Genomic DNA, 18277 nt, shown 5'->3' with positions numbered 1-18277 from the left:
ATGGTGGAACAGACTTGAGGGGCCGTATTTGTGAGCCCTGGCCATTAATTGCACTTCAGTTGATGTCACTAAAATGGACTATGTGGTCTTTATCACATTGTAGTTTATGGGAGTTTGCAATGTGCAATTTGGCTGTAATGATTCCAACATCATACGTGACCACACTTCAGCAGCCCTTCTTTGGTTATAAAGCACTTTGAAACGTCCTAAAGTTGTGAACAGTGATATAGAGATGCAAGTTCATTAGGTTAATTAGCCCGAGGCCGTTACTCAGACACAGTTGAATCCTTATTCACAGATTTTCTTCTCTCTCCTGCTTGAATCTAAGGTTTTTGGGTGAAACAGTCACTTTATCAAGCAGTGGACTCCAGCGTTCCCCTAGACATTTTACTCAGTGCATGAGTACAGATTTGAATTGTCCCCAGCTCCTGGAATAGCACCAGTGATTAAATCAGCCAGGAATCTCACTCCTAGACATCAACCATCAACCATTGCTGGAAAGCCTAGCACCTGATGAAGGTGAGAGTGGGCTCATCCATGACACTGTAAGGAAAGGGTTAATCAGACTGATTAGAATAAACACACTTCCAAAATATTTATTTGACTGCAAGGTACTGCAGGGCAAGCAGAGGCTGTGGAAGGCATTATATCTATTGTAGTAAAAACAGAAAATACTGGAAATACTCAGCAGGACTGGCAGCATGTGTGGCGAGAGAGAGACACAGTTAACATTTTTGGTTGATGACCTTCCTTCAGAACTCTGTTAATGCAAGTGTTTTCTTTATTAATCAAGATTTTAGATGAAGCAAGGTGGGAAGAGCCTGTGTGGAGCAGAAACCTGTTTGGCTCAAATGACCTTTTTCTGTGCTGTTCTCAGTAATTCCATGAAATGCTACCAATGATTTTTCGCCATACTATAATAGTGTTAGTTTTTAACCTTTGCTTGTTCAGTAACAAAGTTTCCTTTCAAAATTTGTGCTATTTTAATTAAGTTAAAAGTAGACTGAAATGATAGGTTTGTAACTACCTGCTTAATGAAAGAGGTTATTAGGTGCCATCGGTAGGAAAGGGTTATTAACTTCAGCAGTACAGGCACGGGACAGGCAGTAACTTGCTTTCCAACAAAGTAGGAAGGAAAGATTTATTTCATTAGAAGGGAGGCCTTGAAGCCTCACTTAAGACAAACACATACCTGAGAAATACCACAGCATGGAGTTGGAAAGTCAGCAAGTGTGATTCTCATCGTCAAGGAAAGGGAGTTAGAAACAGATGGCCTGAAGAACAGAAAATGCTGGACAAATGTAGCTGGTCAGGCAGTTTCTGGAAATCGAGTTGATGTTTCAATCTGCATCCTCTCACCAGAGCATGGTTTGAAGGATAAAAACAAAATTTTGCGGATGCTGGACATCTGAGCTAGAAACGGAAAGTGCTGGGAAAACTCGGCAGTCTGGAAGCATTTGCGGAGAAAGAAAAACAAGTGTTATGGGCGAGGCGTTTCCAGAACCCCAAAATGTATCATGGAGTCCAACCAACCTCTCCCTTTAATGGATTTGTTGCTTTTCCTAGCACGCAGCTTTTTCCCTAGGTGTGGGATTACAATTATGGACACGTGGGTTTTTAAACACAAAACACTGTTTATTCCATGAACTCAACTTAACATCTTAAATGAACATTGGATCTCTTAACACCCCTTACTTCAAAGATAACTCAGAAAATATTGCAACAGTAAATACTTCCATAAAATGTTCCTTCAAACTTCCAAGAGACTTAACACCTTTAAACAGTATCACATCAGGTTAAAGGATATATATATTTTATGGAGAATGGCAGAGATATATTAGCTTGGTTGACCTCAGTTCCAGCACCTTGCTTTCTTCCTGCAAACTCTCTGGACACACACACACACACACACACTGTTTTTTAAACTGAAACTAAAAACCTGCAAAAACCCCAACTGCAAAATGGCTGACCGGAGCTGAGCACCACCCACTCTATGACATCACTGTTTTCTTAAAGGTACATTGCTTAAACATCCAGTTTTTAAAGGCACTCTCGCATGACACAAGAGTTAATGTTTCCAGTTCAATGTGACTTCTTTGGACCTTCAAACAAAGGTTTGAAGGATGTTCTTTTCAGCCATGTCAATTATTTAACACCAATTTGGAGATGCAAAGATAGACCATGTCATCAAATCAATGCTGAATTGGTGAAAGGGGCTGATAGGGTAGATAGAAAAAAATATTTTCTCTGCTGACAAAGCTCAGAACTGGGGGGAGGGTGGGGCGCAATCTTAAAAATTAGAGCTATGCTCCCTACACACACAGGGCACCAACCTGCGAAAGGGCATGCAGCTGGGGGCACCGATCCCCTCACGTTGAATCTCGCGAGTCGTTACAAGCCGGGTGGATCCCGGGAGTGGGGGTCTCCTGGCTTTCACCAGCCAAGGTGCGCTGCAGCGAGATGCTTTTCCGGCACAGTGTGGCTGGAAGATTATGCCCTCTCTCTCCAAAAAGCCATTGAGGCTTTCGGAATTGTGATAGAACAAACAAAATACCGCACAGAACAGGCCCACGATGTTGTGCCGAACCTTTGTCCTAGATTAATCATAGATTATCATTGAATTTGCAGTGCAGAAGGAGGCCATTCGGCCCCCTGAGTCTGCACCAGCTCTTGGAAATAGCATCCTACCCAAAGTCAACACCTCCACCCAACAGTAAGGGCAATTTTGGTCACTAAGGGCAATTTATCATGCCCAATCCACCTAACTTGCACATCTTTGGACTGTGGGAGGAAACCAGAGCACCCGGAGGAAACCCACGCAGACACGGGGAGGATGTGCAGACTCCGCACAGACAGTGACCCAAGCCGGAATCAAACCTGGGACCCTGGAGCTGTGAAGCAATTGTGCTATCCACAATGCTACCGTGCTGCCCTTAAGAACAAATAAATCTACACTATATCATTTTACCGTAATCCATGTACCTATCCAATAGCTGCTTGAAGGTCCCTAATGTTTCCGACTCAACTACTCCACAGACAGTGCATTCCATGCCCCCACTACTCTCTGGGTAAAGAACCTACCTCTGATATCCCTCCTATATCTTCCACCTTTCACCTTAAATTTATGTCCCCTTGTAATGGTTTGCTCCACCCGGGGAAAAAGTCTCTGACTGTCTACTCTATCTATTTCCCTGATCATCTTATAAACCTCTATCAAGTTGCCCCTCATCCTTCTCCGTTCTAATGAGAAAAGGCCTAGCACTCTCAACCTTTCCTCATATGACCTACTCTCCATTCCAGGTGACATCCTGGTAAATCTTCTTTGCACCTTTTCCAAAGCTTCCACATCCTTCCTAAAATGAGGTGACCAGAACTGTACACAGTACTCCAAATGTGGCCTTACCAAAGTTTTGTACAGCTGCATCATCACCTCACGGCTCTTAAATTCAATCCCTCTGTTAATGAACGCGAGCACACCATAGGCCTTCTTCACAGCTCTATCTACTTGAGTGGCAACTTTCAAAGATGTATGAACATAGACCCCAAGATCTCTCTGCTCCTCCACATTGCCAAGAACTCTACCGTTAACCCTGTATTCCGCATTCATATTTGTCCTTCCAAAATGGACAACCTCACACTTTTCAGGGTTAAACTCCATCTGCCACTTCTCAGCCCAGCTCTGCATCCTATCTATGTCTCTTTGCAGCCGACAACAGCCCTCCTCACTATCCACAACTCCACCAATCTTCGTATCGTCTGCTAATTTACTGACCCACCCTTCAACTCCCTCATCCAAGTCATTAATGAAAATCACAAACAGCAGAGGACCCAGAACTCTGCGGTACGCCACTGGTAACTGGGATCAAGGCTGAATATTTGCCATCCTCCACCACTCTCTGACATCTATCGGTTAGCCAGTTTGTTATCCAACTGGCCAAATTTCCCACTATCCCATGCCTCCTTACTTTCTGCAGAAGCCTACCATGGGGAACCTTATCAAATGCCTTACTAAAATCCATGTATACTACATCCACTGCTTTGCCTTCATCCACATGCTTGGTCACCTCCTCAAAGAATTCAATAAGATTTGTAAGGCAAGACCTACCCCTCACAAATCCGTGCTGACTATCCCTAATCAAGCAGTGTCTTTCCAGATGCTCAGAAATCCTATCCTTCAGTACCCTTTCCATTACTTTGCCTACCACCGAAGTAAGACTAACTGGCCTGTAATTCCCAGGGTTATCCCTAGTCCCTTTTTTGAACAGGAGCACGACATTCGCCACTCTCCAATCCCCTGGTACCACCCCTGTTGACAGTGAGGATGAAAAGATCATTGCCAACGGCTCTGCAATTTCATCTCTTGCTTCCCATAGGATCCTTGGATACATCCCGTCAGGCCCGGGGGACTTGTCTATCCTCAAGTTTTTCAAAATGCCCAACACATCTTCCTTCCAAACAAGTATTTCCTCGTGCTTACCAGTCTGTTTCACACTGTCCTCTCCAACAATATCGCCCCTCTCATTTGTAAATACAGAAGAAAAGTACTCGTTCAAGACCTCTCCTATCTCTTCAGACTCAATACACAATCTCCCGCTACTGTCCTTGATCGGACCTACCCTCGCTCGAGTCATCCTCATATTTCTCACATATGTGTAAAAGGCCTTGGGGTTTTCCTTGATCCTACCCGCCAAAGATTGTTCATGCCCTCTCTTAGCTCTCCTAATCCCTTTCTTCAGTTCCCTCCTGGCTATCTTGTATCCCTCCAATGCCCTGTCTGAACCTTGTTTCCTCAGCCTTACATAAGTCTCCTTTTTCCTCTTAACAAGACATTCAACCTCTCTTGTCAACCATGATTCCCTTACTCGACCATCTCTTCCCTGCCTGACAGGGACATACATATCAAGGACACGTAGTACCTGTTCCTTGAACAAGTTCCACATTTCACTTGTGTCCTTCGCTGACAGCCTGTGTTCCCAACCTATGCACTTCAATTCTTTTCTGACAACATCGTATTTACCCTTCCCCCAATTGTAAACCTTGCCCTGTTGCACGCACCTATCCCTCTCCATTACTAAAATGAAAGTCACAGAATTGTGGTCACTATCTCCAAAATGCTCCCCCACTAACAAATCTATCACTTGCCCTGGTTCATTACCAAGTACTAAATCCAATATTGCCCCTCCTCTGGTCGGACAATCTACATACTGCGTTAGAAAAGCTTCCTGGACACACTGCACAAACACCACCCCATCCAAACTATTTGATCTAAAGAGTTTCCACTCAATATTTGGGAAGTTAAAGTCACCCATGACTACTATCCTGTGACTTCTGCACCTTTCCAAAATCTGTTTCCCAATCTGTTCCTCCACATCTCTGCTACTATTGGGAGGCCTATAGAAAACTCCTAACAAGGTGACTGCTCCTTTCCTATTTCTGACTTCAACCCATACTACCTCATTCGGGTGATACTCCTCGAACTGCCTTTCTGCAGCTGTTATACTATCTCTAATTAACAATGCCACCCCCCCCACCTCTTTTACCACCCTCCCTAATCTTATTGAAACATCTATAACCAGGGACCTCCAACAACCATTTCTGCCCATCTTCTATCCAAGTTTCCGTGATGGCCACCACATCGTAGTCCCAAGTACCGATCCATGCCTTACGTTCACCCACCTTATTCCTGATGCTTCTTGCGTTGAAGTATACACACTTCAACCCATCTCCGTGCCTGCAAGTACTCTCCTTTGTCAGTGTTCCCTTCCCCACTGCCTCATTACACGCTTTGGCGTCCTGAATATCGGCTACCTTAGTTGCTGGACTACAAATCCGGTTCCCATTCCCCTGCCAAATTAGTTTAAACCCTCCCGAAGAGTACTAGAAAACCTCCCTCCCAGGATATTGGTGCCCCTCTGGTTCAGATGCAACCCGTCCTGCTTGTACAGGTCCCACCTTCCCCAGAATGCGCTCCAATTATCCAAATACCTGAAGCCCTCCCTCCTACACCATTCCTGCAGCCACGTGTTCAACTGCACTCTCTCCCTATTCCTAGCCTCGCTATCACGTGGCACCGGCAACAAACCAGAGATGACAACTCTGTCTGTCCTGGCTTTTAACTTCCAGCCTAACTCCCTAAACTTGTTTATTACCTCCACACCCCTTTTCCTACCTATGTCGTTGATACCAATGTGCACCACGACTTCTGGCTGCTCACCCTCCCCCTTAAGGATCCTGAAGACACGATCCGAGACATCCCTGACCCTAGCACCCGGGACGCAACATACCTTCCGGGAGTCTCGCTCGCGACCGCAGAATCTCCTATCTATTCCCCTAACCATTGAATCTCCTACAACTATTGCTTTTCTATACTCCCCCCTTCCCTTCTGAGCCCCAGAGCCAGACTCAGTGCCAGAGACCTGGCCGCTAGGGCCTTCCCCCGGTAGGTCACCCCCCCCCAACAGCATCCAAAACGGTATACTTGTTTTGAAGGGGAACGGCCACGAGGGATCCCTGCCTGTTTGTTTTTTTCCCCCTGACTGTAACCCAGCTATTCTTATCCTGTACCTTGGGTGTGGTTACCTCCCTGTAACTCTTCTCAATCACCCCCTCTGCCTCCCGGATGATCCGAAGTTCATCCATCTTCAGCTCCAGTTCCCTAACACGGTCTTTGAGGAGCTGAAGTTGGGTGCACTTCCCGCAGGTATAGTCAGCGGGGACACCGGTGGTATCCCTCACCACCCACATCCTACAGGAGGAGCATGCAACTGGCCTAGCCTCCATCCCCTCTTACCTGACAGAATATAGCTGCCCTGTGGACTAACTAGATTTCCGCCCTCCGACTCTGCTCCCAGTCAGCTGCACTTTCTGTAAACTCCTGGCTCTCTTCGCACTCTTTGCAGAAATGTCGGAAACAAAATGAAAGGAGCATCTTACTCCCTCCTCACCTAACTCCCTCGGTCACCAAACTCTTACTATAGCACTCAAAATGCACCAAATTCAGCACTCCCTCAGTCACCAAACTCTCACTTTCGCACTCAAATGCACCAAATTCAGCACTCCCTCAGTCACCAAACTCTTACTATAGCACTCAAAATGCACCAAATTCAGCACTCCCTCAGTCACCAAACTCTCACTTTCGCACTCAAATGCACCAAATTCAGCACTCCCTCAGTCACCAAACTCTTACTATAGCACTCAAAATGCACCAAATTCAGCACTCCCTCAGTCACCAAACTCTCACTATAGCACTCAAATGCACCAAATTCAGCACTCAGTGCAAACAAAGTCTGCACTGCAGGGGATCACTTTTATACTGTGAATCTAGCCTCTGAAAACTGGCCTAATCCAATTAACTAATTAACAAGCTCCAGCTGCAAGTGCCTACACGTAGAAGCTTTGTTTAAAGCTGATTGAAAATTCACCTTCTTCTAAACCAAACAGCAACTTTTAAGTTAATTAACTAAATAAAAGAAAGAATAAACTGTAGATATAAATGAAGCCTTATACTCCCTCGGTCACCAAACTCTTACTATAGCACTCAAAATGCACCAAATTCAGCACTCAGTGCAAACAAAGTCTGCACTGTAGGGGATCACTTTTATACTGTGAATCTAGCCTCTAAAAACTGGCCTAATCCAATTAACTAATTAACAAGCTCCAGCTGCAAGTGCCTACAAGTAGAAGCTTTGTTTAAAGCTGATTGAAAATTCACCTTCTTCTAAACCAAACAGCAACTTTTAAGTTAATTAACTAAATAAAAGAAAGAATAAACTTTAGATAAAAATGAAGCCTTATACTCCCTCGGTCACCAAACTCTTACTATAGCACTCAAAATGCACCAAATTCAGCACTCAGTGCAACAGTGATAGATGTTCATTAGACAGGAATATTAAGGGTTACAGAACAGAGCCGGGTAGATGGGGCTGAGATTTACATAATCTATGACCTAATTGAATGTTGGTATAGTAGGTATACTGAATGGCCTCCTCTTGTTCCCAGGCCCCTCTGAATGAAACATATGAAAACCATCTTTCTATGTAATTCTATGTAAAAACATGCAAATTGTCACATAAAAGGAGCAATCAAAAGGTGCAAAACGTGGTTATTGGAACAGATAAGTTGGAATTTGATTCAGATGATCATGGTATTTTCTGTGGTCTGAATTATGAATGTGTTGTAAATGTTTAAATTTTTTGGCTGAAACTCATAAGATTTTGTCATAAGTACTGCCGTTAGTGCTTGTTCAATTATTGGATACTTAATAATCTGGGACATGCAACAAAACCCTATTGATTTGAGGGGTAAATAATAGTAAAAACATGCATATTTACCCTTCCCCCTAACACTACATCCATGTGCATGGGCAAAGACACACCCACACAAAAGCCTCATCTGTCCTTTGCCCAAAGACCACACAGCATGTGAAAGGGGTATCACTGGATTGTAATCAGGGGTGGAAACTGTCATAATATACACCAGTATATCATGGTGCAGACACACACTGATGGACACACAGTGGGACCAATCAACACACACCACACCGCAGCCAATCACCAGTGAGAGCACACGCACTATAAAGACAGGGGGCATCAGAGTTCCTGCTCATTCGAGTTGCAGCTAGCTAGGAGGACAGAGCTCACAGCCTGCAACACAGACATTCACCATGTGCTGAGTGCATCGACTGGTTAGGACAAGGCAAAGGTCTTTAGTTAAAGCTAGTATAGTATTAACCCACAGTCTGAGTATGTTTAAACAGTTAATGATTCAATAAAATAGTGTTGCACTATTTCAAGTGTTGGTGACCTGTATGTGATCCAGAACACCCAACACATCGGAAAATTCTGCCAACTTTTGATGCATTCCTTCCATCCCCCTTGCTACCCCCACCACTGGACCCCCCTCACCACCACCCCAACTTAAGGATGATGAGGCCAGTCGTAGCATTGTCACTGACTTACATAAAGTGTACATTTGAGAAACACACAATCTGCCCAATAGGTCTATGCCGGTATTTATGTTGTGTCCAAGTCTCCTCCCACCCTACTTCATGTAAGGCCTATCAACATATCCTACTGTTCCTTTCTCCCTTAAATACTTACCCACCTTACGCTGAAGATCTGTAGACAGTATCAGCAGCATTATAGATTGGGGGCAGGGGGAGGCCGATTAGGAAGAATCATGGGTGTGAGCCAGGAAGGTTAGATGCGAGATTCTGGGAATGGGAAGAGAAGGGGATTAAGCAGATGAAGGACCTGTTTCTGGGAGGGCGGTTTACGAGCTCGGAGGAGTTGAGTGAGAAGTTTGGGTTGACGATGATCTCTGTGATGTATTTATGGGAGGTTTTGGAGGAGGATGGGTGTCCATGGAGGTTTAAAAAAAGAATATATATATATTTATTCAAATTTTTCAACAAACCCCCCCCCCCCCGCAACAAAAAGAAAGAAACAAGAACACAACAATCAGAAATTATATATTGGATTTCCCCCATATACAATAACCCCCCATATAACATTTAAAAACACAAATAGGGAAGAAAAAAACACCTTCACCCAAACGCCACCCCAAAAGAACCCCCCCCCCCCCCCCCGCCCCTGCCCATGGGCTGCTGCTGCTGACCTCCTCCGAACGCTCCGTGAGATAGTCTAGGAACGGTTGCCACCGCCTGAGGAACCCCTGCACAGACCCTCGCAAGGCAAACTCTATCCTATCCAGCTTGATGAACCCTGCCATGTCATTGATCCAAGCTTCCACACTAGGGTGCTTCGCATCTTTCCATAGTCGCAAAATCCTCCGTCGGGCTACCAGGGACGCAAAGGCCAGAATACCGGCCTCTTTCGCCTTCTGCACTCCCGGCTCGTCCGATTCCCCAAATAATGCCAACCCCCAGCTCGGCTTGACCCGGGCGTTCACCACCTTGGACATCGTCCTCGCAAAACCCCTCCAAAACCCATCCAGTGCAGGGCACGACCAGAACATATGGACGTGATTTGCCGGGCTCCCCTAGCATCTCCCACATCTGTCCTCCACCCCAAAGAACCTACTCAACCTCGCCCCTGTCATATGCGCTCTGTGAGTAACTTTGAACTGTATTAGGCTGAGCCTGGTGCAAGAGGAGGAAGAATTAACCCTACTCAGGGCATCGGCCCACAGCCCCTCATCTATCTCCTCGCCAAGCTCCTCCTCCCACTTGCCCTTTAACTCCTACACCGAGGCCTCCTCCTCTTCCTTCAGCTCCTGGTAAATCGCCAAAACCTTGCCTTCTCCAACCCATGCACCCGAAATCACCCTGTCCTGAATCCCATGTGCCGGAAGCAGTGGGAATTCCCTCACCTGCCGCCTCACAAACGCCCTCACTTGCATGTACCTGAAAGCTTTTCCTGGGGGTAGCCCAAACTTCTCCTCCGGCGCCCCTAGGCTCGCAAACGTCCCATCGATGAACAGGTCCCCCATTCTTCTAATCCCTGCCCAATGCCAGCTACGAAACCCCCCATCCATCCTTCCCGGGACGAACCGATGATTCTCCCGAATAGGGGACCAAAACGAGGCTCCCACCTCGCCCCTGTGTCGCCTCCACTATCCCCAGATCTTCAGCGTCGCCGCCACCACCGGACTCGTGGTGTACCTTGTCGGCGAGAGCGGCAGCAGTGCCGTCACCAGCGCCATCAGGCTTGTGCCCACACAGAACGCCATCTCTAGCCTCTTCCACGCCGCCCCCTCTCCCTCCATTACCCACTTATGGATCATCGCCACATTGGCTGCCCAATAATAGCCACACACATTTGGCAGCGCCAGCCCCCCCTGTCCCTGCTACGCTCCAGAAACACCCTCTTTACCCTCGGGATCTTATTTGCCCACACAAATCCCATAATGCTCCTGCTTACCCGTTTCAAAAAGGCCTTGGGGAATGTGGTGGTATGTATTAGTGGTATTACGGACGCTGGGTCCCGATTGGATCAGCCGCCTACTGGCTCCACCCAGTAAGGCGGAATGTAAGAGCCCGGGTTCTCCCAGCAGTCGCATTCTGTAACTGTGCTGCTGGGGAACAAGTCTGCGTAATAAAGCCATCGATTGACTCCTTCTCATCTCGTCTCGTGAGTGATTGATTGTGCTACAGGGATCATAATGGGAAGGCACTGGAAACCTCGGGAGGAACGTCATTTTGACCGACTGCACCCTACTCGCTAGTGAGAGTGGCAGCATATCCCATCTTTTAAAATCCTCCTCCATCTGCTCCACCAACCGCATCAAATTGAGCTTGTGCAGGGCCCCCCAACTCCTAGCTACTTGGATCCCTAGGTACCGAAAGCTCCTTTCCGCCCTCTTCAGCGGTAGCTCGTCTATCCCCCTTCCCTGGTCCCCTGAATGCACCACAAAGAGCTCACTCTTCCCTACGTTGAGTTTATACCCTGAAAAGTCCCCAAACCCCCCAAGGATCCGCATGACCTCCGCCATCCCCTCCATTGGATCCGCCACATACAACAACAGGTCGACGGCATATAACGACACCCGGTGATCCTCTACCCCCCGGACCAGTCCCCTCCATTTCCTGGACTCCCTCAGTGCCATGGCCAGCGGCTCAATTGCCAGTGCAAACAACAAGGGGCACCCCTGTCTCGTTCCCCGGTACAGCCAAAAGTATTCGGACCTCCGCCGGTTCGTAGCCACACTCGCCACTGGGGCTCTATATAGCAGCCTGACCCAATTGATGAACCCAAACCTCCGCAACACTTCCCAAAGATACTCCACCCGATCAAAGGCCTTCTCCCGTCCATAGGTGCCACTACCTCCGCTTCCCCCTCCACCAAGGGCATCATAATCACATTGAGGAGCCTCCGCACATTTGTATTTAGCTGCCTACCCTTCACAAATCCCGTCTGGTCCTCATGAATCACCCCCGGGACACAGTCCTCAATTCTCGTAGCCAGCACCTTCGCCAGCTACTTAGCGTCAACATTGAGGAGCGAGATCAGTCTATACGACCCACATTGCAATGGATCCTTGTCCCGCTTCAAGATCAAAGAAATCAGCGCCCTGAACATTGTCGGGGGCAAGGTCCCCCCCTCCTTCGCCTTATTAAAAGTCCTCACTAGCAACGGGCCCAGCAGGTCCACGTATTTCCTGTAGAATTCAATCGGGAACCCATCCGGCCCCAGGGCCTTCCCCGCCTGCATGTTTCCCAATCCTTTAACCAGCTCCTCCAGCCCAATCGGCACCCCCAAACCAGCCACCTCCTCCTCCTCCACCCTCGGGAACCTCAGCTGATCTAGGAATCGTTGCATCCCCTCCTCCCCCGCTGGGGCTCAGACCTGTACAGATCCCTATAGAAGTCCCTAAATACCTTGTTTATTCTCACCGCACTCCGCACCGTATTCCCCCCTCTATCCTTAACTCCAGCAATCTCCCTCGCTGTCTCCCTCTTACGAAGCTGATGTGCCAGCATCCGACTCGCCTTCTCCCCATACTCACATGTCGCCCCCTGTGCTTTCCTCCACTGTGCCTCTGCTTTCCCCGTGGTCAACAGGTCGAACTCCGTCTGGAGGTTCCGTCGCTCCCTAGGTAGCCCCTCCTTGGGGGCCTCTGCACACCTCCTGACAACCTTAAAATCTCTCCCTCCCCTCTCTCTTCTCCCTGTGGACCCTAATGGAGATTAGCTCTCCCCTGACCACCGCCTTCAGCGCCTCCCAGACTACCCCCACCTGCACCTCCCCGTTGTCGTTGGCCTCCAAGTATCTTTCAATACACCCCCGCACCCGCCCGCACACCCCCTCGTCCACCAACAGTCCCATATCAAGGCGCCACAGCGGGCGCTGGTCCCTCTCCTCCCCCAACTCCAGCTCCACCCAATGCAGGGCGTGGTCCGAGATAGCTATGGCTGAATATTCCGTTCCCTCCACTTTCGGGATTAGCGCCCTACTCAAAATGAAAAAATCTATCCGGGAGTAGGCTGTATGGACGTGGGAAAAGAAGGAAAATTCCCTGACCAGCGGCCAGGCATACCTCCATGGATCCACTCCCCCATCTGGTCCATAAACCCCCTGAGCACCTTGGCCGCAGCCGGCCTCTTACACGTCCTGGACCTAGAACGGTCCAGTGCTGGGTCCAGCACCGTGTCGAAGACCCCCCCCCCCCCCCCCCCCCCCCCCCAATTTTCAAGCTTCCTACCTCCAGATCCGGAATCCGACCCAGCATGTGTTTCATAAATCCGGCATCATCCCCAGCCTGCCGACTAGCCATCTCCTTTTCTAGGCCAGCCACGTGCCCGCGCCTCCCACACCCTCCAGTCCCCCAGGCGGCGGACCCCCGCCCCGACTACCTCTCCTACTTCCAGCTCCCCTTTGTCCAATGCAGCAGCAACCCAGTTCTCCCCCCCCCCCCCCCCCCCCCCCCCCCCGGCTAGATCACCGTCTAACCATTTTGCTCCCCCCATGACCCTCCCGTACGTCAGCTGACTCCTGCTGACCCCGGCCTCGCCCGCCATTCCATCGACCCCCCAGTGTGAGAATCCCCCCACCCCTTGGCAGTCAGTGTGCGCTCCCCTCCAGCACCGCCCCCCCCCGGCCCCGCCCCCATCCTTCCCTAATGCGGGAAAAAGCCAGTGCTTTCCTGAGCCAGCCCCGCCCCCTCTGACGCAGCTCCTTTTTGCGGCCTTACCCCAACTCCCCGTCCCCGGGCCTCCACCCCCCCTCTTCCTCCGTGGGGCCCTGCCCCTCCAACACCGACCCCCACACTCTCCCACAGCCCCCACATCAAATCCATTCACCCATCCCCACCCAGCACTCAAACAAAAAGAACATTCCCCAAACGCAGTAAAAAAAGTAAACATCCCCCCACGACAAACCCTCAATTTGACTCCAACTTTTCAGCCTGGATAAAGTTCCATGCCTCATCAGGCGTTTCAAAATAGTGGTGCCGATCTTGGAACGTGACCCACAATCGCGCTGGCTGCAGCAGCCCAAACTTCACCCCCTTCCGATGGAGCACCGCCTTAGCCCGGTTGAAACCAGCCCTCTTCTTAGCCACCTCCGCACTCCAGTCCTGGTAAATTCGGATCTCCGTGTTCTCCCACCTGCTGCTCCGCTCTTTTTTGGCCCATCTCAGGACACACTCTCTGTCCATAAAGCGGTGGAACCTCACCACTACAGCCCTTGGTGGCTCGTTGGCTTTGGGTCTCCTTGCCAGGACCCAATGAGCCCCATCCAGCTCCAAGGGCCTCAGGAAAGCTCTCGCGCCCATCAGCGAATTGAGCATCGTGCTCATATATGCCCCGGCATCGGGCCCCTCCACTCCTTCAGGGAGACCCAGAATCCGAAGATTCTTCCTCCTTGACCTATTCTCCAGGTCCTCGAATTTTTCCGCCCACCTCTTATGCAGCGCCTCGTGTGCCTCCATCTTCACCATCCGGCCCAAGATCTCGTCCTCGTTCTCCGAGGCTTTTTGCCGCACCTCCCGGATCGCCGCCCCTTGGGCCTTCTGGGTCTCCACTAGCTTCTCAATCGCCGCCTTCATTGGCGCCAGCATTTCTGTTCTCAGCTCCTCAAGGCAGCATTTAAGAAACTCCTGCTGCTCCTGCCACCACTGCGCCCACGCTGCTTGGTCTCCACCCGCCGCCATCTTGCTTTTCCTCCCTCGCACTTTTCGCTGCACCCGGATCACTTTTTTAACCGCTACACTCCTGGTCCAATCCGTATAATGTCGGGAGGGCCTTGCTGTCACCTTCCCACTCTGGGAGCCGTCGAACAATTGCCGTTGGGGCCCCTCTGAAGAGCCCAAAAGTCCGTTCCCGGCGGGAGCTGCCGAACGTGCGACCTACCTAGGCATAGCCGGAACCGGAAGACCTCCATGGAGGGGGTTAAGGCGAAGTGGGAGGAAGAGCAGGGGGCGGCTCTGGGCCATGGCAAAACAAAGAATCCCGCCAGCGGAGAATCTTGCTCCATATTCAGGGTGTCTGACTGGCCCGAGATGCAGGCGGGAGCAGGGCAGATGTTTTAGCCTTCGCCTTGCTGATCGCCTGTAAGCGGGTCCTGTTGGGGTGGAGGTCAGATTCTCCACCCTGTGCCTCGGCGTGGCGGGGGACCTGCTGGAGAGTTTGGCCCGGGAGGGTCCCCGTGGTGATGGCTTCTACGATAGTTGGGGTTTGTTCATTTTGGAGAGTTGGTTACCATTGAGGGACGGGGGGTGGGGTGCTTAATGTGTTGGGGGGGGGTTTGTTTTGATTATAAATTGTAAAAATGTTTAAAATGTGGGATAAAATACTTTACCCACCTTCCCCCTAAAGGTACCATGCTCTCCATCTTGACTCATTCATTTTTTTGTTTTGTTATAAATTTAGAGTACCTAATTCATTTTTTCCAATTAAGAGGGAATTTAGCGTGTTCAATCCACCTACCCTGCACATCTTTTGGGTTGTGGGGGCGAAACCCACGCAAACACGGGGAGAATGTGCAAACTCCACACTGACAGTGACCCAGAGTAGGGTTCGAACCTGGGACCTCGGCGCCTTGAAGCAGCAGTGCTAACCACTGCGCCACCGTGCTACCCTTATCTCGACTCATTCATGATAGTGGGTTCCATATTCTGGGTAAAGAATTTTCTCCTGAATTCCTGATTGGGTTTACTAGTGATGATCCTATATCTGTGACTTTTCTTTGGTCTCCCTGACAAATGGAAACATCACTACATCTACCTATCAAACCTCTTCCTGATTTTAAAGGCCTCTATTTTGTTAACCTTGTGAAAGAGCCCTAGCGTTTACAGACTCCTGTGAGGTATAAGCTTTCTGGTATCATCCTTATAAATCTTCTTCCACCTTTTCTAGCGTCTCTATCTATTTTTTTCTAATATAGAGCTCCGAATGGTGTACGGTGCTCCATGTGTGAGATCAGCTAACTCAGTACAGGTTGGAAATTAGCCTGGCTGAATCTTGGGCTGTATGGCTGAAAACTATATTAGGCCAAGTAAACAGCTCTTCAAATAATATGATTAGGTGGCGGTGGAAACCGCCTGGAAGTTCACGTTTTGGGGAATGAAATACCCAATTTAATTCCTCTCTGTCTCTCTTCTCCAGGTAAAGACAGCCAACTCAGTTTGACAACCGAGGGTACAGATCCTGGACTCCAGCCAATCGGAGTCCGGAGCTCATTTGCTTACTGCTCAAACCAGGACCTGCCTGGCTTAACCCAGGCCAAGCCCTGACCAACCCAGGACCGAGTGCCAGCTCGAAACGAACCAAGCTTCCTCTACTCTCGAAATGTATCATCTGCACTGATAGCCTGGGTCAGAGAACATTGATCATCTCCTGATGATATCGGGACAGGGATTGCCAGCTGAATAGAAAAGCATTTGGAACTTGAAGACATGATGCACTTGGACACCAATACACTTGAGTTATTCACTTGGGAAGCCATGGGCTGTAGGCACAGAGTATGGAAGCTGGGAGCCATGGGTGTTGGATTAAAACATGAAGTAAAGTGAATGCATCAGGGAGATGCCACCAAAGAACTGCCACGCACTGTCCATAAACTAAAGCATGCTGAGTTTTAACCAAGGTTCACACTATTTGACAGTTTAAATAAACCCGAAGAAGGCTGCACCCTAAATGCTCAATTTGTGAATGTGCTGCACTGAGATTAGGAAAATCCCAGGTTGAATTCCCAGCCTGCCTGGAGTACCGTTAGGGCTGCTACACGCCCAGTTTTCCAGATTCCAGGTTTACAGAATGCAAACTATTTAGCCAGGGCTTTCAACTCTGATCACAGGTCAGTAATTCTCATTGGAAATAGTGAGAGAGCTTTGGGCCACATTGTGATAAGTTCATTGTGGATTAACCTGCTCACATTCTGCATCACATACAAATAATGACCACATGGATTGGGGGTAATATGGGAGATGGGATTAATCTGTACCTGGCAGTTAGAGAGGACGGGGTAATGCTTGTGGGATGGGTGACTGGCGGAGGATACACAATCATGAGGGAGGATTGGATGGGAGCTGTCAGCAGCCCAATGTTTGATGGTGAAGCTAGTATTAGCATTACTGATCTTCCTGGCTTCACTGTAATGTGAGTAAAATTGCTTCTAATAGCCTTTTGGAAGGGGGAGGTGCGGGACATGATCAGTAGTGGTCCCTTTTAGGAACACAAGTTCAGCTGCTGAGCATCTGACAACAGCGAACACACTTCACACACAACATACTGTGGTCAATACAGTCTAGCATAGCCAAAGATATATCAGCCCCCCGGATTGAGGAGCAGGTCTGATCAACATACTTCTCGCATGGCATGTCTTACTGGACCCTTCGCCGTGTCCATTTTACACCTGTAAAATTGCTTCCACACAAAACAAGCACTTGGGGGTAGAGGGACTCTCCAGCACAAGTTACAGCACATGTGTTAGACCAGAATGGTCCTGACAAGTGCATGGTGAGGGCAAGGAATTGTATCCATTCTGAGGACTATGGTTCAACCTGCCATTGAGCCGGTCTAGACAATGGGAGGCCATGTAGCAGCCATTGTGGCTTTGTTACAATGTGCCACTGTCAAGTGTGATACTTACCGGGAAGGCTTTGTTCTTTGGATGTGCTTCGATGCTTACTCCTGATGGTTTCACCATACCATGTTCCACCTCAAAAGCCCCACCTGGTCAAATAGCCATTTTATCCCATCCCCAACGTTTCAGATCTAAAACCACATTCATGTGACAGGAGGGGGTGGAGTTATTGCTTTTCCCAGAATGCACAGGGACCCGAGAGCAAACCTGAATGTTTGGCAACCCTAAAGCAACCCTGCTCCTAATCATTCTCCTGGAACGCCCAATGCTCACAAACCTGTCTCTGAGAAAGGTTCTTCTGCCTTGGAAACAACAAAAGCTCTCTAATTAACAAGGTTGATCAGTGATACTCCATAACTGTGGCGTTTCAGTCCAACAGACTTATGCAAATAAAGTGTTCAATTAAATCTAGTGCGTGGTATCATTTAATTCGCTGTCTATTATACATACCCTGGCGTCTCTCTATTCACAGCAGCTGTGTACAGTGTACACCACACAAATGTTCAAACAATGTATACACAGACCTGGTAGTCAATGTTCACATGGTGCATGAACAGACCCATGATAGTGGAGTCTGTGTTTACACTGCATGTACAGACCCGGGAGTCTGTGTTTACATTGCATGCAGAGACCCGGGAGTCTGTTTACATTGCGTGCAGAGACCCAGGCATCTGTGTTTACACGGTGTGCAGAGACCTGGGAGTCTGTGTTTACACTGCATGCACAGATCCGTG

At 48.9% G+C, this 18277-nt stretch overlaps 1 protein-coding gene across 1 annotated transcript in view; it reads left to right on the top strand.

The window, feature by feature from the left end:
• Positions 1-17950, top strand: part of rad51b (RAD51 paralog B) — an 868394-nt gene extending 850444 nt beyond the window's left edge. The window contains 1 exon segment of the mRNA XM_072486228.1: positions 16064-17950. Within this exon segment, the coding sequence (XP_072342329.1) occupies positions 16064-16191 (128 nt within the window). The 3' untranslated portion in view covers positions 16192-17950.
• The last annotated feature ends 327 nt before the right edge of the window (positions 17951-18277 follow it).

Source organism: Scyliorhinus torazame, chromosome 2 (assembly GCF_047496885.1).
Source record: "Scyliorhinus torazame isolate Kashiwa2021f chromosome 2, sScyTor2.1, whole genome shotgun sequence".
Lineage (NCBI taxonomy): Eukaryota > Metazoa > Chordata > Chondrichthyes > Carcharhiniformes > Scyliorhinidae > Scyliorhinus > Scyliorhinus torazame.
The sequence above is the reverse complement of the archived record's forward strand: the minus strand, read 5'-3'. Positions and strand labels throughout refer to the sequence as shown.